The sequence below is a fragment of the Callorhinchus milii genome, unplaced genomic scaffold, assembly GCF_018977255.1.
Source record: "Callorhinchus milii isolate IMCB2004 unplaced genomic scaffold, IMCB_Cmil_1.0 Scaffold22, whole genome shotgun sequence".
Taxonomy (NCBI): domain Eukaryota; kingdom Metazoa; phylum Chordata; class Chondrichthyes; order Chimaeriformes; family Callorhinchidae; genus Callorhinchus; species Callorhinchus milii.
In genome coordinates this window covers 783,128-805,448 of record NW_024704763.1, presented here as the reverse complement: position 1 = coordinate 805,448, position 22,321 = coordinate 783,128, and the positions used below count along the sequence as shown (strand labels likewise).

The following is a 22,321-nucleotide window of genomic DNA, read 5'->3' as shown; positions in this document are numbered from 1 at the left end:
GTCTCAGTGCTGCAATATTTAGCTATGGGTAACACACACAAACCATCTCTCACTGACCCAGCCAGCCCAGCGCATATTACAAGGAGTCCTGCAGCTCAGTGGTTAGAGTGCTCGCCTCACAAGCGAGAGACCTGGGTTTGATTCCCGGCCAGGCAAAACCTTGGGCAAGTTTCCTTACTCCGCATGCCTGATAATGATCCCTCAAGATAAAAAACAATAATAAATTGGTGTCTTCAATCCACGACTGTTTGTGGGACCCTGCTGTGCGCAATTGGCTGCTGTGTTTTGCCCACAAATATATACAGTCAATTAATTCACTTTACAGTATATTCTGTGAAGCGCTTTGAGACGTTGAGAAGACATGAAAAAGTGCTATCTCAAATGCAAGGATTATAAGGCATTTTCCTAACCTTCAGTGTACGTAACCAGCTATTCTCTCTCTCTCTCTGCTCTGATAGGGAATTACTTACTGAGATAGGAGAGCAAATCTCCTCTGGACATAGGGGAATAATAATAATATTTTTAACATAAAAAAGATAGGCTGCATAGCTGGAAGCTGTGGTGAATGTATGTGTGGCTATCCCTTGCTGGGTCAGTGTGGGTTTGGAGAGCAGAGGTTAGTTAGGAGCTGCTGTAGGAGAGCTCAGTTGGTTAGAGTCAATGCAGGATTCAGACGTGGCTGAGTGGTGTGTGCTGGCAGTGCAGTGCCACAGCCTCGCATTGCCAGACAGGGCAGCAATAGGGGAAGACAGAATGCATCAGAAAATGTGCAAACAACCAGGAAAAAAACATCACCGCAGTTCTGGGCAACGCTGAGTGCAAAATGTCTGCTATTTCTTTCCTCTTGAAAGCAATGGTCTGTGCCGGCTCTCAACGATGCCTGTTATAATAGGTCTGGGTGTGGGTGTGGGTGTTAGTGGGGTAAGTGAGCAGGAGATGGGAGGACCTGGGGCTGACAATAGGAGCTGGAAGGACAGACAGCACTAGGACGATGCTGTGTGTGTGAAAAGGGAGAGATTGAGAACCAGTTGGATCCTACTCCACACTCTCTCCATCCCTCCACCACCCCCATCTCTCTCTCCCTCCCTCTCCTCTCTCCCTCCCTCCCTCCCTCCTTCCCCTCTCTCTGCCTCTCTGACCGGACTAAAGCAATAGGATGAAGAGTGGAGAGTCGCGGGGGGCGAGCGGTGGGAGCAATGTGCAGAAACCCGAAAAACAATCCTGTTTTTCCAACATCAAGATTTTCATGTTGTCTGAATGTGCTCTGATGCTGGCGCAGGGCACAGTAGGAGCTTACCTGGTAAGTGCTGTCCTCTCTCTCTCTCTCTCTCTCACACACACAATCCCTCACATAACTGACACCCCACCTCTGCCCTTTACACACAACCCCTCACATACCCGACACCCCACCTCTGCCCCTTTTATCCTTCCCATTATTTTTGACATTAAAAAGTTGATGTCAGGGAGACTTCTCTGCTTTACTGTGTAGGTTAAACAGCGACTGAACTGATATCTGCAATATTATTTGTATGAGTTAACTAGCATTAAGTGGGATTTAAATGGTGATGGCGATGTGATGACATTGTAAATGTTAATAATGGCATGCATATTTTTACACATTAAGCATGTTTTTTTTTCTCTGTGAGTGTGATTTGCATGTGGCTGCAGCATTAATTGATTACCCCCCTTGTAATATCCTAGAGGCCAGCATAATGTAATCGATTATGTAGTGAGATGATACTCTGTGTCAATAGTGTGTTTAATAATGTCATTTGTCGTCAAATTCTATTATTTACCTGTGTGGGTTATTATAGTTCAGGAATTAGTTCAGCTACGCAATCAGAAGCTTTGCACCTTATTACATTTACATTTGTATAATTGATGATGTATTGCAAGTCTAGTTTTATTGCCTTTACGTTAGTGCAATGTTGGGAGGTAAGAGAGGTCCAACTACTATATTGGTTTGTTTCCCATTTCACCCTGTCCAGATAGTGTCAGATTGACAGCATATAATATACATACATACATACATACATACATACATACATACATACATACATACATACATATACACACACAAACAAACAATATACATACATCAGCACTCATACATACGCACTCATACATACACATATGTACTACACATTTATTGTACCACAAAAGAACCAGAATTATAATAGTCAAAAATCTAATGGGCTACTGTTTCTATGGAAACCTACACTGTCTGCCTGGTACCCTCAGCTTACATAAGTGTCATCCCTCAGTTACCAAGTGGCTTCTCAGCTCCTGTGTGTGAGCACACCTCTCCTGCACTCACTCACGCAGTCCTTCACACTGGGGTCTATTGAGAGAACAAACACCTAAACCTTTTAATAGCTTTGACTGGAGCTGTTTTTTTTTATTTATTCACTTATTATTGTCTGCATTCGCTATCAATTTTCCTATTTCTTTCTCCCCCATCTGTCTCCTGTGTGTGTGTGTGTCTCTCATATATACATCTCCATCTCTCCTGCCCCTAACAGACTATCACTGGAGGCCCAGAGGTACATGGAGCAGCAGGTCAGGGGGAGGTGGGAGAGAAGTGGCTCCAAGGCTGTGTAATATGTCCTATGGTTCATGTTCTTCCTGCTCTGTGTAGGTACTGTATATCAAAGTGTATTTACATCTATCTGTATCTCTGTGACATAGTTCCATCTCCATCTGTGCACCTGGTTTAACTTCCTATTTCTGTTTCACACTTTGCTTTACTCTACACAATACTGTTCATTCTAAAATATTTGCTGAGTTTAGAGATTTTTGGGATATGTTGATAATGATCAATATCATTATGGCATAAATATAGTTTAAACCCCAACAATAAAATGACTGTCCAGGGCACTGGATGCCTTCAAGCAGAGGTTGGATGATGTAATAATGGGAAGATGCAAGGTTGTTGTGGTGGAGAGATAAGAGAAAATTGATTTTTTAAATTAAATAATCTTAAATAATAAATAATATTCAATAATAAATCTTAACAGTTGTCCATTTTGTCCATTCCATCCCAAAAATATATCTCTGGGAATTCCATGTGTTGGTGGGATGCAAGGAATTCTCCGTTGGGTTTAGATACTCTTAAGCATGGGGAAGGGTTGCCGCTCGTGTCAGACCAAAAAAAAAGAAGAGAAAATGGGCAAAACATTCATCTCTCTTGTGAACTTGCGATGCTTTGTACACTTCCAAATCATGCACTGTGATGCTGAATACAGTAATAAAGCCGCTTAGACATCAGGAATAATGTTAATACCACTACACTGATTCCCAATCCACTAAATTACTTTATCCAGTGCCTTAACATCTCAAAGCATTTTGCATGATGGCTTACTTTGAAGTGTAGTGCCTGATGTTATGCAGGCAAATGCACCAACTAATCTGTACCAGCAATGTCTCTCACACAGCAATGAGATGAATGACTAATTAACATGCTTTTTGCTAGTTTGGGTGAAGGAGGACTATTGGCAAGGACAGCTGTTAGGTTGTTGGTGTAGCCAAGGCCCAGGGCTGCATCATAGGAGCATTCTCTCTCTCTTCTCTCTCTCGGGTTGTCTCTCAGATAGAGATCCTGGCATTTGAACAGAATGTTACAGCCAAGATCCTAATGCACTGAGTATGATGAGAGGAATGGCGGCAGTGGGAGTGGTACTTCTCTATGTTAAGAGTTACAGAAATGGCCCCAGTTTGGTTACCAGAAAGGAATTTGGAAGCATTTAAGAAATGGCTCAACGCTGCAATGCAAATAGGTAGGAATATAGGAACAGGAGTAGGCCATTCAGCCCCTCCAGCCTGATCTGCCACTCTATAAGATCATGGCTGATCTGTACCTCAACTCCAATTACCTGCCCTTACCCCATATCCCTTGATGCCCTTATCCCCATATCCCTTGATACCCTTACATTTTGCTGCAAAGACTAGGCTGATAGAGGTTGCAGAAAAAAAAACTTAATTGAAGACAATCTGTGCAATTAGTACAGATGATTCATAATAAGGAATGAAAAAAGTAATCACCAGGACTGGCAAGGACTTTTATCTCTTAATTATGAGAGACTGTTTGAACTACTTACTGCTATTGCATAAGATGTTTCATGGTTTAACAAGCTCACTGTAGCTGGTGTACTGATCTGCTGGAATCCTTCTATGTCGTCTCTCCTTCGTTTATACATTAAAGAGGTAGGACATTCTATCAATCACCAAAGCGTAGGTCAGTACTGTCCTGTCCTGTTCAGGAGTTTTTATCTCTGTAGAAGTTTGAATGTTGAACATATAATTTGTTATGGGGTTATATATTATAAATTTAAGAAATTCTTAGATGTGTGTCAGTAATGGTGTTAGCTTCTTCAGGTCTGTGCTGGGGCTCGCTCCCCCACTGGAGCTCTCTACTCTAACCCCATTCCCTGCTCTCTCCCCATCGTGTCTGTGTTGGTGCTCGATCCCCATCGTGTGTGTGCTGGTGCTCGATCCTGCACTAAAATTCTTCACTCGTTGCTCAACTCTTTCTCAGCACAATATGAGTTCTGGAAATGTCCAGAAGTAGCGCTATTTGGGGAACAAATTTAATCACTTTTCTGCAATCTTTGTCAAAATGCTTTCTTGAAATATCTGTCCACATGGCTTCCTACTGAACCAGGTCAATAGGTCACATAGTGCTAGTAGACATAAACCACAGGGTGTCTTTGTAAACTTCGACACAGACCTCTCAGTGCACGTTTAGGATCAATTTACTAATTACACAGACTTTACACCTCATTTAACCTCTCCAAGTCCAAGGAAAAGTGATTACCGAAACAGATGGAAACTGTACTGGTGCTTCTGTGTGAATGTTTATTGCTTAGACAACCAGTCAAGCCATGGGAATCGTTACAGGGGAGAAGAGAGCCCAGTCTAGGCTGACACTCCCTTGCAGGACTGGAAGAGCATTGCATTGTCAGCGGTGCCATCCACTGGGTTGCGTTGAAACAAGGTCCTGTCTGCCTGTTCAGGTGGACGTCTAAAAATCCCACAAAATAACTTGAATAATTGAATAACTTACTGCTAGGTAAACAGAGCCGTATGGAGTAAGGAATCTTGCCCAATGTATTGCCCCGCCCAGGAATCAAACCCAGCTCCTCTCATTTGTGAGGTGAGTGCTCTAACCACAATGTGGGTATAGCTGTGCAGTTATGTGTGAGTGGCTTTCCAAGCTATTCACAAAGGGAATTGGGTTACTAACTTCGCGATTCACTGTTTAAGAGCAACATAGCCAAGTGCGACATGTGGGAGGGAGAGCAGTGATGTTAATAGTGAAGTTCTATCTCGCTGAAGTGTTTTCGAGACAAGCACTAGGCAATGTTACTATGGAGACGAGGACACACCACTGATTTTATTTGAAAACCTCAAACATATCAACACCCTCCAGGCTAACTGGCTGCTGAATGAATTTCTGTCACTACCTCCACAATATTTGCTCATCTTACTGTTATTTGCTAATTCTGTGCTCACTGTGGGTTCTGCACCAACAAGAAGCCATCTTTATTCCTATTTAAGAATATAGTCAGAAAAGATTATTTTTTTCTTGCCTCTTAAAGTCAATTGACTCTGTTTACCTTCTCCAACACACAGTTCTTAAAGCCCAATCATATTTGCCCAAGTGGTCATGGTTCAAGTATGTGTTTTGCCAATCAGTGTTGGTGGACTGTTCAACCTGAGCAGAACATCACATCCAAGCATTATGTCTTCACACTAGGCGTGAAATCACATGTCATTTTAGACTGTATGGACCGTTTGGTCTTAAAATTTAACAAGGTATACAATTTGGGGAAAATTCTTAAAATTCTTAAGTTCAACAACAACAAAAANTTATTTACGCTGAGCCTTTCAAGACAGGAAGATATCCCAAGGCGCTGGACAGTCAGGGATTTGGACCCGAGCTGGGGGTTGAGATCAGGAGGGTAGGGGTAGGAGTGTGACCGAAGGCAAGCTCAAAGAGGAGGGTCTTGAGACGTGCCTTGAAGGAGGTAGGGGAGGGAAGAAGTTGAAGGAACCATGGAATGGAGTTCCAAAGGGTGGGGGCAGAGAGGCTGAAGTCCCACTGCTGATGGTGGGGACTAAATTCAGGCTTCACCTGGAGAAAACTGGCTTCCACATTAAGTGTGAATTGAAGAATTTTCCACAAATCTGCGGGATATTAGATTTTAGCACAAAACAGTCTTTCAGGCAGAATTTCAGGGCTCAGGAATCTGATCCATCAATCAAAGCTGAATTGAAAAAAAACACTTGCGGAAATAAGAGGCTCGTGTGCCTCTGGGTCACCAAATCTCTATTCGTTTGTTTCCCTACCTCTGCTGATGTGATCTGAATTGCTTCAGGGGTGGTAATACAGGAATAACAGTACCACTGGCCTTAATGTGACAGAGTCTCCAAAAAAAATCATTAGTGAATGTTATATACAGAATAATGGACAAGTTAGAGAGTGTTTCATCAGCTGGAACTATCTCCCAACTTTTCCATTTATATTATTATTATCAGATGTCTCATTTTAATTCATGGATTTGAGGTGCACGGTCAATGATGCATCAGTATTCAGTGCAGCAGGTCAAAGACTGTGCATTTCATTAGTCTCACCAGGTTCCCAGCTACTAGATCATGTGACTATTAGTATGAAGAAAGCCAACATGTTAATTAGTGTAATTACTGTTATTCCAAATTAGATACACGTAGAACTAAAGTGACAACCCTAAATTAAAGTCATAATGAAATTTACGTTGTGATAAAGTTCTAGTATGTATCTAGTGTACAAAATGTGATGTCAATTACAATGCCTCATTTGCAAGAGATCACAAGAGGAGTTTGGATGCAGAAGGTTCTTTGGCCAGTTTGGTTCCGTCCTTCAACAGTACCTGCCCCTCAGTCATCCCATCACAGCATCTAGCTATTTCTTAAATAAGTCTAGTGATCCGATCTCAACTACCGTCACTGTTACCCATTCCAGCTGTTAATTACCCTCTGGGTGAAGAAATACTTCCTGGTGGATGTTTCAAACTTATCCTTCACACCCTTGATCCTCAGACCTCTTGTCCTGTCTTGACGTATCTTAAATATAATTCTGGGCTTGCTTTCTCTTTCCAGTTCAGTCTTAAAACATTAAGATTCCAAAAAATTCCACAATATTCTTTAACTCAGCATTAATTTGTAAGTTTTTTTTAAACCATGTTTTAAAATCCGTGTCGGTAGGTTAAGCTTCACCTCAGAGTGTTCGATATAATTAGATATAAGATCATCATGACCAATACAGAGAGCCCTCACTTCTTTGTTAATGATCCTTAAAACTGCTTGAGAGGCTGGAGAGAGTTCTAAGTCAGCAAAACCACAGCGTAAATTGAGGATCATCACCCGAAGCAAGTCTTTATTACACCACAAGTTATTTGACTGTGTCATTATATCTTGCCACTTATATCTGTGAAAGATCCTGTAGCTTAGTAGTTAGAGCACTTGTCTCGCAAGCGAGAGGACCTGGGTTTGATCCCCGGGCAGGGCGAAACTTTGGGCAAGTCTCCTTATTCCACACACCTGTGTTTACCTATCAGTAAGTAGGAATCAGGTTGTTAGTTGATTGGTGGATTACTTTTCTGGGGTAATAATCCCTTTTAAAAAAAGTAATAACGTGGTCCTTCAGTCCATGACTGTTTGTGGGACAGGTTTTGCCCACAAAGTATACGGTCACTTCACTTTACAGCATATTTTGTAAAGAGCTTTGAGACATCTCGAAGACATGATAAGGCGCTATATCAAATGCAAGGATTATTATTATTATCATTATTTGTAAGAGAATTAGATGAATATTTGAGGAAAATATTTAATAAATGTTATGCAGGAAAGAGCAGAGGGTTTGGGATTACAGGAGATAAGTACAGTGCAGGGAGTTGGGGTGGGAGGGGGCAGACAGCACTATCATCAAAAAGATGAGGAAAGAGTAGGGGAATGAGATTAGAACAGACAGGCGTCAATGCAGTAATTAGCAGATATGATGGGCCAGATGGCCTTTGTGCTGTAAATATTCTAATTCTGTAACCTCTAATTATGTTGAGAACAGAATGAACAGAAGTGCGTCAATTTATTTTTCTTTTATTATTTTTCCTTCTTCAAGTCTAAGGTCTTGAAGAAGGTCTTCTTCCAGTGCCTTGGGAAGTGCTCCTGACCTGAAAGTCTCGATATAATGAAATTTTCTTCTTGTAAGGTCAGGGTATCAAGGGAAGTGGGGCAAGGGCGGGTAATTGGATTTGAGATACAGATCAGCAGTGATCTTATAGAATGGCGGAACAGGCTAAAGGCCTACTCCTGTTCCTATGTTCCAATTTACATTCCCAAGCGGTGTACGCAAATCCCAGAAAGATGGTCAGAGTCTCTTCCCAGGGGCTTCTTCCCCTCTTTCAGGAGTACTTGTAATTGTCCTCTATTCTGCTAGAGTAATGACTGTTGTAATAGCTGATGTGTAACTGGAATCCCTCTCCTTCTCCAGGTCAGTGTGTTGACAACCCTGGAGAGAAGATTTAACCTGCAGAGTGCCGATGTGGGTGTCATAGCCAGCAGCTTCGAGATTGGAAACTTGGCTTTGATTTTGTTTGTCAGTTACTTTGGTGCCAAAGGGCACCGGCCACGCCTGATAGGATGCGGAGGCATTGTCATGGCTCTGGGGGCCTTGCTGTCGGCTCTGCCTGAGTTCCTCACCCACCAGTATGAGTATGAGCCTGGTGACTCCCCCTGGGGACTGGATGGCCAAGGGCTGTGTGCCACCAACATCTCTGGAGTCAGTGAGGATGAAGATGGGGAGATCATCTGCAGGAGAACTTCCACCAACATGATGTACCTGCTGCTGATTGGAGCCCAGGTGCTACTGGGCATCGGAGCCACCCCTGTCCAGCCTCTCGGGGTGGCCTACATAGATGATCATGTGCGCAGGAAAGACTCCTCACTGTACATAGGTAAGTTTCAAATACCAGCAGCACAGCTCTCATACCCAGCAGTCCATTGGCGCAGTGGCCCGTGAAGCCTGTGATCAATGCAAGTCGATCTCTTGATATTGCTAACTGAATATTGCAGTTGACACCTTTCAATGAGGACACAACAGGACACAGGTCCCCAATCTGTTTACTTGGTTCTTTCCACCCAAATCCCTCAGCAATGAATGAAATCTATTTGGAATCCATACACTTATGAATGAACCTCTCTTGCTGTATAGGAATGTTCCTATTTGCAACAACTTCCATTTGACCAGTGAGTACAGATGAGGTAAAGTCCTTATTGAATCCCTAATGATCCAATCTGTATGTGTTAAGCTTTTTTTATGCTTCACAATGTCCTTGCTCCAGGTAAGTGAACCTGCGACAAGTAACAAATTACTTATTTGACAATAGTTTCATCACCTCCCTCTTATCATTATAAAGTGCTAAGATGGTATCCTACTTGAAAGGTGCTATATAACTTTATGTGATTTGTCATCATAAAATAGCACAGTGCTGGAAAAGTACAGGGGAATGGGTTATTCCCATTGTTCTTTCATCTTTATGTGCTGTGGTGCTGACAGTAGTTTTGGCATTGACTACAATCACGTTGAAGCTTGGCACAATTGAAGTGCATTCTTCAACTGCACAGCTCTAGAGGCTGAGCAAGGAACAGCACAGAGGCCTCCTTCTGTGCTGTAGAATGTAGTATGGAGCTGTTGTGGTGCTACAGTGCATTGGAGCATTGTTATGTGGGGCTGGGGAGCAGGAGTCACGCTCATACCTGGGAGGCTTGGGATGATAAGTTCCCGAACTGAGCCAGTGTAGGGGTGGCCAGGTGTTTAGCCAGAGGCAGCCAGAGAAAACAAGGCCAACACATGCCCTGGGCTCTCTGTTGAGGGGGGAGGGGAGCTGGCAGCTGCTCATGAAGGCTATGCCTCCGAGCTCTAATGTGCACCTAGTCTTCCGAAGAATTGGGCTTTCAGAACACACTTCAATTGGAGCCTAGGTATCCAATGACTTACTAGATTACTTAATGTCATTGGAGTGCTTTTGTGATCTTTTAAGTCACTATCTATGGAAAAGTAGTGATGCATTTGACCTAGAATTTACAAGTCCTGATGTTTACCGCTGTCTTGCTAACCCATGTCATGTCTTGCCAGGTCGCAGGTATTTTACTGGAGGAATAAGGAGCATCTAATAGCAATCTAGTAAAGACAAGGGGATTGGTTTATGACTGTATGGTACATAATCTAACTTTACATCCTCTGAACATGTTTCTCTCCTTGTGTGTGATTTAACAACACTGTCTTTGTGGTCCTGAGTGAGCTCCAACTTGATTGTAGTCACTGCCAAAGCTCCTGTCAGCACCACAGCACGTAAAGATAAAAGAACAAAAGAAAATCTATTGCTTGCTCAGAATTCTTTCTGAGAATCTGTATCAAACACATTTTTTTTCCAAGTGAACTCATAAGAAATTTAAGTCTGTGGGATTGTTGTACCATCCTGCTTCCTGATCAAAAGAAATGACACACAATACAATTTACCTTTATAATGTAAATGCCTTTCACTTTGGGAGGACTTCACAAAGTACTTAACACTGCTGTCTGTCTGTGCACCCGAGTTGGGTGTGGGAACTGAAGAGGGTGGGTGGGGGGTGGGAGGGGAAAGACCTAAAGCCTGGTCGAAGAGGCACTTCTTCAGACAGACCCTGAACAAGGTGAGTGAGGGGACAAGGTGAAGGGACTTTGGATGGAGCACAATATCCTAAAGCCATTTTATACAGTATATATATTTCATCTGATTTAAGGAACTGCTCCGATCAGGGGCTATTTTGACTTTCTACTTTTCTAAGAAAAAAAATCAATATTTTAAAATACAACCAAGTGAACAAAAAATTACTGTTTCTCGACGTGGCTGATGGACGTTTCAAATCTCCTGTTTTGTGTTTGATCTCGTTTGCAGAGAGCTGCCAGTTTGTTTTAATAATTTGGTCACTCAATCCCCAGCTGCTTGTGGGACACTGCTGTGAGCAATTGGCTGCTGCTTTTTGCCCACAAAATATCCAGTCAATTCACTGTACAGTATATTCTGTGAAGCGCTTTGAGGCGTCTCAAAGATGTGAGAAGGTGCTAATCAAATGCAAGGATTATTAATATTATTACTATGTGTAAGAAACTTGTGAATTCTCCAACCCACAGACTGATGTTTGAAAGCGAACTTAAAAATATAAATCCTTCATTGAAGTCCAATCTTGAGTGGGTTGCTGAACTCTTGACCTCATGTCTACTCGTCAGCCATTGTAATCTGATATCGTAGGATTATATAGCACAGAAGGAGGCCATTCGGCCCATCGTGTCTGTGTTGGCTCTTTGAAAAGAGCTTCCCAAATCAATCCCACTCCCCCGCGCTCTCCCCATAGCCCTGCAAACTTGTCCTCCCCAAATAATTATCTACTTCCTTCTTAAAAGTTGTTATTGAATCGGCTTCTACCACCCTTTCAGGCGATGCATTCCAGTATACAGGCAAGTTGTCCAAATCAATTCACATAGTAATTGCTCCCTTCTGAGCCGGATGTTTTACAGTCTAATCCTTTCTCTGTGATATGGTGACTCTTGCTGGTCACCAGTCACTTCCTACTTCCACCAACTTACCCACTGCTTCATCTTTCATCAGTCACTCGAGGCAGTTTCCAACTGAAGCCATTACATGAGCTGTATGTGTGGCAGTGGCAGCTGGTGACCTGTTTGACAGGTGATGTCCTGCTCCCACAGTGATCTCAACCAATTCACTGGTCAGGCAATGCTCGCTGTGAGAGATGGAATCTCTAGATGAGGCCCTGCCTAGTATCTCTGTCCAGAACACCTCTGCTGGAGTCTGTTTCCCGGTGTAAAAGGAGTCATCAATGCAGAAAACATGACAAGTCGCTCACTTTCTGCTGCAGCGAAGTTTTAATGGCTGTGTCCCACTTCACAAATAAGAATTTTATGCTGTTGTCTTTTCCCCTCGCTATAAATCATGCTAATGTAGCTGCTGGAAAGAAGTGATTGATTGTATGTCAGAGATCCTCTGGAGATCGTGCAGAGGTTTCTAAATTGATTTAACCTTTGGACTCATGACTCCTTGTTCCAACACATTTCCAGTATCATTCATCTGCAGAAAATTAAATTGGGGGAATTTTAATTTTATTTTCCATATACAGTAATATGAATTGAGGAACACAATATATAGATTCATAGAAATTATAGTACAGAAGGGGACAAATTAGCCCATCATATCTGAAATAGATACCATTTGATATTGGTTCTGGTGGATTAATTTTGAAGGTGAGGCTCTTTCCTTAAGATTTATATTTTCTTTCTATCCCTTTGTAATGGTCTCCCAAGCACCACCCATGCAATAGCTAATGATCAACTTCCCCCGGGCTATGAATGTGGTCGGGGGGAGGAGAAGGGGCTGTGACATGGCCTATACAGTTCATCTGCGATTAGACAGGCAACATTGTGGGGACGTAAGTGAAGATTCAAATCCGACTGTCAGGTGAGGCAGCATGTTGCTATTTCATGCGATCTCCATTGGAAGTCATCTAGTGCAGTATTTCTGGGAATGTGAAGTAATGAATGCTTTTCAAATGGCGTGTTTTAATAGAAGTACTTGAGAGAAAGTGTGGGTTTTAACACCAGTGATACATAAAGTCTACTTTGTACAAGTCAATGGCACATAAACAACACTGCTAACTGAACAAAGAATCCAGTCTGAGAATAAACCACTTACAACACAACAGTTTATACATAAGAGTAGAATAAATAAGGAACGTCCAGTAAAGCATCTGTGACCCAGGCAAACTGAGTATGGTTAGTGGTGTAAGGCTAAAATGTGTAAGGTAAAATAGGATTGAAATTGGATATTCTCAGTGATTCTGTCTCTTGCATTTATCACAGTCAAGAAGTACATAAAATTTATAATAATAATTATCATTACATTTGATATAGCGCCTCATCACCTTGCTGAGACGTCTCAAAGCACTTCACAGGATATACTGTAAAGAGTGATTGAACCACAATGAAGAGGTATTGAGAATGCTTTCTCTCAATGGAAAAGTGGAGTCCTGTAGCTCAGTGGTTAGAGTGCTTGCTTTGCAAGCGAGAGACCTGGGTTCGATTCCCGGCAGTGGGTGAAACCTTGGGCAAGTTTCCTTACTCCACACGCCTGATAATAATCCATCAAGAAAAAAAATAATAAATTGGTCATTTCAATCCACGACTGTTTGTGGGACATTGCTGTGTGCAATTGGCTGCCGCATTTTGCTCACAAATATACAGTCAATTCACTGTACAGTATATTCTGTGAAGTGCTTTGAGACGTCGAGAAGACATGAAAAGCGCTATATCAAATGCAAGGATTATTATTATTATTAAATAGGAGTCACAGGCTTTGAGTAAGAAAATCCTACATTTCAGGGTTGGCCCAAAATAACCAACCACACATCTTGTTGCACAACTCGTTCCTGATATCACCAGCACATACACCTTCAAAAGATTAATGAGCAACTTTGATTAGTCTCTGACCTTCAGTGATTTGAAGTACTATATTGACATTATATCCCCATGAATGACATACACTCTATATCTCTCTATCTCTCTCTCTTTCTAAAGTTTCTCTATTGGAAAGTGCATGTCCAGAAATACTGGGCTCTAGAAAAGTGCATGAATAAGCAAACTGCAGTTGTTTTATTAAGTTCGGTTCATTTTGTGTTTAGATTTTGGCAGAATTCCCATAAAAATGTTCACCAGAGGGGTTATGAATATGCAACAGGCAGTTTGGACCAATGACTCTTGTAAGAGGTAAGTGAGACCCTTGGGCCTCACTGTCACTAACCCAGGCTGCATGTAAATGATGGGAGAGCTGCAACAATTACAAATAATTCTCAAAAACCCACTGGAGTCATTTCAAAAACTATATAACCTTCAGCCCTCTGAACTTCCAGAGTCTATTTTCTGAATAAATTGTATTAACAGGCAGCATTTTTAGAGCCATAATATATTTTTAAAAATTCATTACTTCAGCCTCTATGCCCCCACCCTCTTGAACTCCATCCCACAGTCCCTTCGCCTCACTCTCCCTCCCTTGCCTCCTTCAAGCCATCTCAAGACCCTCCTTTTCAACCACCCTCCTACCCCGATCCTTCCTGTCCTCAACCCCTCCTGATCACAACCCCCTGCCCGGATCCAAATCCATGGCTGTCCAGAGCCTCAAGACATCCGTTAAATAAAACTATTCTTCCTTCAAAGGTTTAGTAGAGGGATTCAGATTAAGTATTCACAACACACAGCACAGTTGGTGCTAAAGGATTGACTCAGTGGTGTGGATCCATACATTTGATTAAATGTAACCCCTTAAATCTAAAAAAAAAATTTTTCGACAATGCATCACCCCCATCACTGAATTGGAGCGTCATCTTAGACGATGTGATCCCAAGTCACAATATGCGGCGTGAACCCACAACCTTCTGACTCAGAGGTGAGAGCGCTACCACTCCGCCAGGTTGACACACATTGTGTGGATAGTGAAATGGATATTGCAGTGATTTGGAATAGAAATCTCTCTTTGTTGACTAACGGGGTTTAGTTTGATTTATGAGCCAGGCAAGTTGGTCAACAGAGCCATAGTTTGCAGCATATCTGCCTGACTTCAACAGCTTGGCGGTCTCTTTGGAGCCAGTCGAACCGCAGGAAGACTTTGCTTACTCGCCCGGCAGAGTAGTTTAGATATCGTAGTCATTTTACCAACAAAAAATTGACTGACCTTTTGTATCCTCGCTGCTTCACCAACGAGAAACCACAGTGCAGTGTATAACCTTACCCACTTTGGGACATCCTCCCGACAGGAAAGGTGCACTATAAATGTAATTTTGTTGTTGTTGTTGTTACACTGATGACTTTTATATAGCCTCTCTCTCCCTTCCTTGCCTCCTTCAAGCCCATCTCAAGACCCTCCTAACCTGTTTTGAAGCTGTTTGACTCCTGCTTGTCTCCTACTGGGGTGGTGATTAATATCTCTATTCAGCCATGAATATCTAGTTACTGGAGATGACTGGCGCTGTATCCCAACATTATTCAGAAATTCGCAACAGTTTAGAGAGAAAAAATAAAAGACATGAGATCTGTGTTTTGTTAGATGTCTGTTTGATATAGTTATTTTAGTGTTTGTTGTATGATACACTTCTGTGCCTTCTTAAGAGATCTGTAGGTCAACATAGATCTAAGTGGAGGCTATTTTTCAGTGCTTTGGGACATCCTCCTGACGTGAAAAGCGCTATGCAAATGTAATTTCGTATTGTATTTTGACTTAAACGTTTGTCAAAGATTGATTGATTGAGTTTGGCTTTGAAGAGAATTCTATGTTAAAGCTACTGGAACGGTGTTGTAGTTCTTACTCTGAATTATTTTTTGGTCGTGTTGCATTCTCCAAAGGCCTTGCAGGTCTTAAGGGAAATGATGGTGTTTGTTTATAGCACAGGCTTTTCACACTCACATTACCAACCCATAGATATAAAAGAAACTATTGATCCCCTTTGCGGCCTTTCTTAGTACACACCAGTGGCCAGAGAGAAAGCCAGGTCACTGAGGATAATCCCTGCCTAATCCAATGCTTTTCTCATCAGAAGAAAAGTTCTCGCTATTGACACAGTCATCCTATAGACCCGGCAAATACTCGAGAGTAAAGTTTGATTCTATTCATGTCTGGCCATCATCTCCAATATACTTTCCTTTTGTTAAATGTAATAGGTCAAACATACAGTGACATAATTATTGTTAATGTCTTTAACCTTTCAATTATCTGAGCAGAAATTGGTTTGGTAATGTTGTGACGGATAACAACAATCTGGATGGGGAGTTGAGCCAGAAATAAGGATGCAGGTCTCCTGAATATGTATCTAACTGCAGAAAATATACTCCCTGTAGGAACCCCATGTGAATTTTATCAGATTCAGTCTCAGTTCACTTTGCAGTGGGCTGTTACAGATATAGATGTTGGCATTATTACACCCGCAGATGGCCTATTACTCAGGTGGAAGGTGGTGAATTTATTGGGTTTCAACTAGGTCAACGCTCTTCAGGAGATCAATAACACTAGCAGCTGACGATGCACAGGTAGTAAGTCATACATGATCACTTCAGAATTAACTTTCAGTAAAGCACCAAGATTTATATTGTGATATAAAACCCTCTGAAATTCCTTGGCTTGTCTGCCACATGGTGTGAGTTATTAATCAGGAATATTTATCTAACTTTTTTATTTATCCTTTTTTTTTCTGGATTTTAACATAAGAAGATTGAAGGTAGCTCCTACATTGACTGAATTGATAAAGACAATGGGCAACATGGAATTGTGAGCAACACTGACTTAGGTCCACATTTGATCCAGAAGTCTGTACTAAGTTATCAACACTGGGGGAAGAGGACTAGAACAGCAGTAAGGGGAAAACAAGTAGGATTACTATTCTGCTGTTGAAAAGTGTACGTATGTTTATATTGGGTGAGGACAGGAAAGGTTCAGCTAGGATGCTCCTCTCCTCCTACAGTCAAGTGTCATGTTGACCCTCACTGTGAAAGGTCCAATTAAAGACTGGGTATTTGGAGTGAGATACCAATAGAAAGTCAGTAAATGTGGAGCTATAATAACTCAATAACCCAGCACAACTCAATGGCTTTTGGAGGGTAGAAATAACTTTTTTTTTGAATGTTACCGTCCTATTTTCAAGATACCATAACTCAAATGTTTTCATGGTTTAGTTTTGATAGTTATACAATGCCTAGTAACCACACAACATTCATTGATGTTCTTCATGGGTGAAGCTAGTGTTTTGGGTTCAAAGTGGTGGTAGGCTATTGATTCAAGGGCAGAACCTACTGCTGTCCTTACTGAACTTCTATTCTGTTCACATATCATCTAACTACAGTATCTCTGGGAAATGGAGAAAAAGTGGTGAAATGGATTAAAAGAGAAAGAGCTGTAATAAAATAATAGAACAGGCTTGTTGGGCTGAATGGCCTCCTCCTGTCTCTATGTAAGTGTAGCACACCTACCACAACATTTTCCTTAATAACAGTTGGTATATTGGATGTGAAACATATGGCTGCTCTACATGTCGGTAATCCTGGCCTGTATTCTAGGTCAATTACATACACACATATTCAAAGGAGATAGTGATTGTCTTCGAGATTACAGAGTTGATAATAAGATCTTAAAACCAAACCATAGCCAACAAACACCCAAACAGACCTGTCAACAGGCGTTATCATTGAAAATACATGTGAATACATTTGGCTGATCATATTATTATGATTGCATTTGATAACGTCACGTCAAAACATCTCAAAATACTTATTTTTGTAAAGTATTTTTGTAAAATGTAGTGACTGTGTAATTTTAGGCAAACACAGCAGCCAATAGGCACACAGCAATGTCATGCAAACAGCCATGAATTGAATAACCAATTTTCGTTTAATCTGGGAGAATTTTGGTCGATGGGAAAAACTCCATATTATTTTACTCAGCGTCATGAGATCATTGATGTCCACCTGAACAAGCAGACAGGAACTCATCTTAACATCTCATCTGACACCTCCGACAACGCACCATTCCCCCAGGACTGTACTGGACTCATTGTAATAGCGGTTAAAAATACATGGTCAGGGGCCAAGCCTGGTTATGATTCTGTAGGATTTAATTCCACAGTTGCCATTGTTTTGTCGTTCATTGGGTTTATCTGAATAAAGATGATGATATAGACAGTGGATGTGAGTGTGATGATACACTCCCTGAGGGAAGCTCTAATCTTCCCTGCTCTTTGTAGTGCAGTTAGCATAATTTCTTCTTTCATTGGACAAAGAAAGGCAACATTTTAAGTCTTGTGCAATAAGTTGAAAACCAAGGTCATTCACGTGTTTAAATAGCCTTCCAGAGAGGTAGACAATATATTTCTCCTATGGGATTATAGGTTCAATTCTAGACTCCTGAAATGTAGGTTTCCTTTTCTTTGGCTGCAAGGGTCTGTCTGAGATGGGTTTGGGCAGTTAAGGATGAGTTTGGGACCCATTCCCCAAGCCCTCTGTAATAACACATTGCAATATGGTCCCTTCCCTAACAATAAGACAATCTCAGACAGCCTTACCACAGCCTGAACAAGAGATTATAAATGTGGAAGAAAGTACTTATTTCTCGTGTGAGAGTTTGGCTACGGTAACATGTAATGGTGCAGTCTGAAACGTTCAGAGAAAGGGAGGTACTTTATGCAGGGGATTCAAAACCCAGCAATGTGTAGAATGGCGGAACAGGCTCAAGGGGCTGAATGGCCTAATCCTATTCCTATGTTACTAGTAGCTGTCCATTTAGACCCAGACTGTCTCCTGTATGCTAACCTGGGTCACTCCCTCTGACGCAGATATGCAACATGAAAACATCTTATTAAAAACATACCAAAACATTGAACAGGAATATAGGAACAGGAGTAGGCCATTCTGCCCCTCGGGCCTGTTCCGCCATTCTATAAGATCATGTCTGATCTGTACCTCAACTCCAATTACCCACCCATGCCCCTTATCCTTGATACCCGGACCTAACAAATACTGCATCCATTTGGAATAGTGTAAACAAGACAAAGAAATTAAAACCTATTTAGCTCTCTAAAGTTTTTTTAAATATAATTAAATGTTCAGGAGCCATTCCCCAGTAACTACAAGTGAGATTTTAAGTAATATTTGCATTATTGGTCCAGCTCAGTGCTGCAGCTAAATGGGCTGAAGTTTACACAGTACGTAGAGTGTAGCAAGAATTGCTGCTGCATTCCTTATATAAGATTATTGTGTGAAATTGGGCTGAAATTGATGCCTGGGAATGATATTTCGGAAGGGCTTTTTTAATACGGAGCATTTTTAAACCTGAACTTACATCTGTTATTTTTACATCTGTTATTTTAACAGATGTGGACTTTGTAAATGTGGACTTTATACAGTAGTTTTCTCTCATTGTCCTATGTGCAGTCGGCCTCTCCCACTGCCAACTGTGATGACTGGCTGAATGGTTTCATTTCCATTTTTCACTATATTCTCTCTCCTTTTAACTCCCAAGATTCTTCCAGCTGAATAATTTACTATTCCACCTGCATCACATACAAACAGCACATCAGGGCTGCCTGATGCAAAATGGCTGAATATTTTATTTTATGAAGGAATTGAAGCCTAGAGTGCAGTCAGCATAAAGATGAGAGAGCGGGAGAGATGAAAGTGAGAAATTGTAGTTAGGTAATGCCAAGCTTGGATTTTATCAGATTAATAATAATCCTTGCATTTGATATAACGTCTTATCACATTGTTGCAATGTCTCAAAGTGCTTCACAGAATATATTGTAAAGTGGATTGACTGTATATTTTGTGGCGAAACACGGCAGCCAATTCCACACAGCAGCGTCCCTACAAACAGTGGTTCTATAGTCATGTTCTGAGACTTTGGGGAAAAATTCCAGGGTCTGGATTTACTCTGTTTATGTAACATTTTAGAGCAGCCAGAATTTGTAAAATTGAATTCAGGCTTTTGCCTTTGAACTTGGTTTTCTGTAGTTTCTTCAAAGAACTTACAGAAAACTGGCTTCAAAGTTAAATTTTCTGAAATATTGGATTCCGAAATCAGATGCAGATGGAATGTGCCGTTTCATCTCAACAATGTGAAGATGTGGAGGAGAGCAGGAGTGTATTGGGAAGTGCGTTTGGAGTTGGGGGAAACAAGTGGAACGTCCAGAACAGCGAGGATTATAGTATTATTATTCTACATTATTATGCTATTTTGCTATAATAAAATATGACAGAACTTTTCTTTTGAAATTGTATTTCTGTGGGAATTATTTTTTGAGTATGAGAATGTTGATCTAAAGAGAGAAATTTGGGATTTGGGTTATGATATGTTGATGCCCACCTGACGGCGACGAGAATCGATTCTGAAGCCCAGCCCAGACTTCCACCTCTCAGGGATCTGCTTATTTTAACTATTCTGAAATCTGTTATCTGGAAGAGACAGACAGTGAGGTTGATTGCTCACCTTGGGACTGTGCTCAGTGCTTTAAAGCTGACAGACTTGGCAGCCACAAGCAATGAAGTATTCCTGTTTGGTACCATATGACACAGTTTAAATTGTGGTGAAGATCTTCTCAAGGTTCCTGAAGTTCAAATTCTATATAACATGACATACAATTTTATTATTTATTTCCTAGTGATCATCCCAATCCCTGAGTGTGTTATTAATTTCAGATTTTGTCTTCGTTTGATTCCTGTGGACTTGAAAGTGCCAAACATATCGTAATCACTATCATTATCACTATCACAAAGAATTGCGGAATCTTTCTCCTGATTAATATTCCCTTGGAAACAGGTAAAGACTCAGCTGAATGACAGTGTGTACTACATCCCTGTGTCTCACACAATATACATTAATAATGTGAGGGCAGGATCATAGAATATAATACAAATATAATAATATAATAATAAAGCCGGTTTCTACTTTTCTAAGAAAAGAAATCAATGTCTTAAAATATAATCGAGTGAACAAAAAATGATTCTTTCTCGACATGGCTGCTGGACGTTTTAAATCTCCTGTTTCATGTTTGAGTTTGTTTGTAGAGAGCTACCAATTTGTGCTCATAATTTGGTCACTCAATCCCCGACTGTTTGTGGGACGCTCCCGTGCGCAATTGGCTGCCAAGTGTCGCCCACAAAATATACAGTCAATTCACTTTACAGTATATTCTGTGAAGAGCTTTAGCTGAAAGTTGGTTAAGGCACACGGAATGTGCTGAGCTTAGAGACAAACCTCTGGTGCTGTAATGGATGTTAATCTATATGATGCTTCAGCTGGTTTCTTTTAAAAAGGTTGATATTATTGACTTTATGTCGCAATTTAAACTTGAACCAGTTTACTGACTAGCTAGTGAGGCAGCAGGTTCAGCTGTACTCTCATTTAGCATTAGACCCTCCCTAAATCTTCTCTAGTCCACTGTCGTCCTTTCATTGGTAAGCTGCTCAGAATTAGATGCAATATATCAAATGATGCTGCAGGAATGTCATGTTTTTCTGGGCCAAAATTTGCGGCCGCAGTTTGTTATAGCTCTGGTTTTGGTGGTCAATAGAAATATTCACTGAGGTATGTGTCAAAAGTAGGGTTCCCACAAAACAACAACAAACGACAGTTGCACAGTGCCTTTCATGTCAGGAGGACAACTCAAGGCACTGGACAGTCAGGGATTTGGACCCGAGCAGGGGATTGGGATCAGGAGGGGTGGAGGGCAGGGAAGGTGGGGGGTAGGAGGATGGTCACAATTGTGGCCTGTGATTTGTTTATAGCCTTAGGTATTACCAATGTGTTGCACGAAAGAGTGAATATAAGCTGATGTTTTCTCTCATCTCTCCAGTTATTTCAGCTGGGACGCTGGTGTTGACGATAATATTTGCAATTATCATTATCAATCATTGATAATTCTTTGTACTTGCTAAATTTGTCTGTTCATCTTCTACCTCTTGCAATGACATGACAGTGTCAAGTCGTGTGGAGAAGAAGTTATTACAGTATTTCAAATAGCTTTATCTGACAATTAGAAACAAAGAGTTTCGTATCAAATGAGCCGTGGATTTGGAGCAGGCTACTTTATGGGGTTGGAAGTAAATCCCAGATCCTTAAGACAAGTACATTTAGCGGTAGATAATACCCATATTGTCAAGCTTCCAGCCAGATTGTTTACGAGGTCTCCTGAGTATTCCGTTGCTGCTCCTGGATGTGTTATAGACTCGCACCATATTCTGTACCATGTTTGACAACAGACCTGTAACTTTGCTGTCAGCTTGGTTCAGTTAGGCACAGAATGGATTGATTTCAAGATCCTCACACTCGTCTATAAATCCTGTGACACCCTGGCACCTCACTACCTTACCGACCTGCTTTCTCCCCACTCCACTACCTGCTACTTCTGCTTGACTGGCTCTGGCCTCCTGCTTATCTCTTGTCCCCTCCGCTCCACCATCGACAGCCGTGCTTTCAGCCACTACACCTTGAAGCTTTGGAACGCTCTCCTTCAATCCCTCCACCTCAACCCCTCCTTTCTCTCTTTTAGGTCACAAATGAAGACCTTCCTCTTTGACCGTGCTTATGGTCACCTCCTCCTTCGCCTGGCTCAGTGTCAGGCTCCGCCACTGTTAGGCTCTGCGTGAAGAGCGTTGTGTAAATGCAACTTTGTTGTTGTTATTGGGCTCTTTCCTTCAGGTCAG

General features: G+C 41.4%; 1 protein-coding gene across 2 annotated transcripts in view; it reads left to right on the top strand.

The window, feature by feature from the left end:
- Positions 1-1,099: 1,099 nt before the first annotated feature.
- LOC103188369 (solute carrier organic anion transporter family member 3A1) overlaps positions 1,100-22,321 on the top strand; it is a 40,905-nt gene continuing 19,683 nt past the window's right edge. The window contains exons 1-3 of one of the 2 annotated variants that reach the window (XM_007908342.2): positions 1,269-1,300; positions 2,523-2,634; positions 8,528-8,990. In XM_007908342.2, the coding sequence (XP_007906533.1) occupies positions 2,617-2,634; positions 8,528-8,990 (481 nt within the window). In that variant the 5' untranslated portion in view covers positions 1,269-1,300; positions 2,523-2,616. Of the gene's footprint in view, positions 1,301-2,522; positions 2,635-8,527; positions 8,991-22,321 lie in introns of both variants that reach the window. The other variant, XM_007908341.2, reaches the window with a different exon arrangement.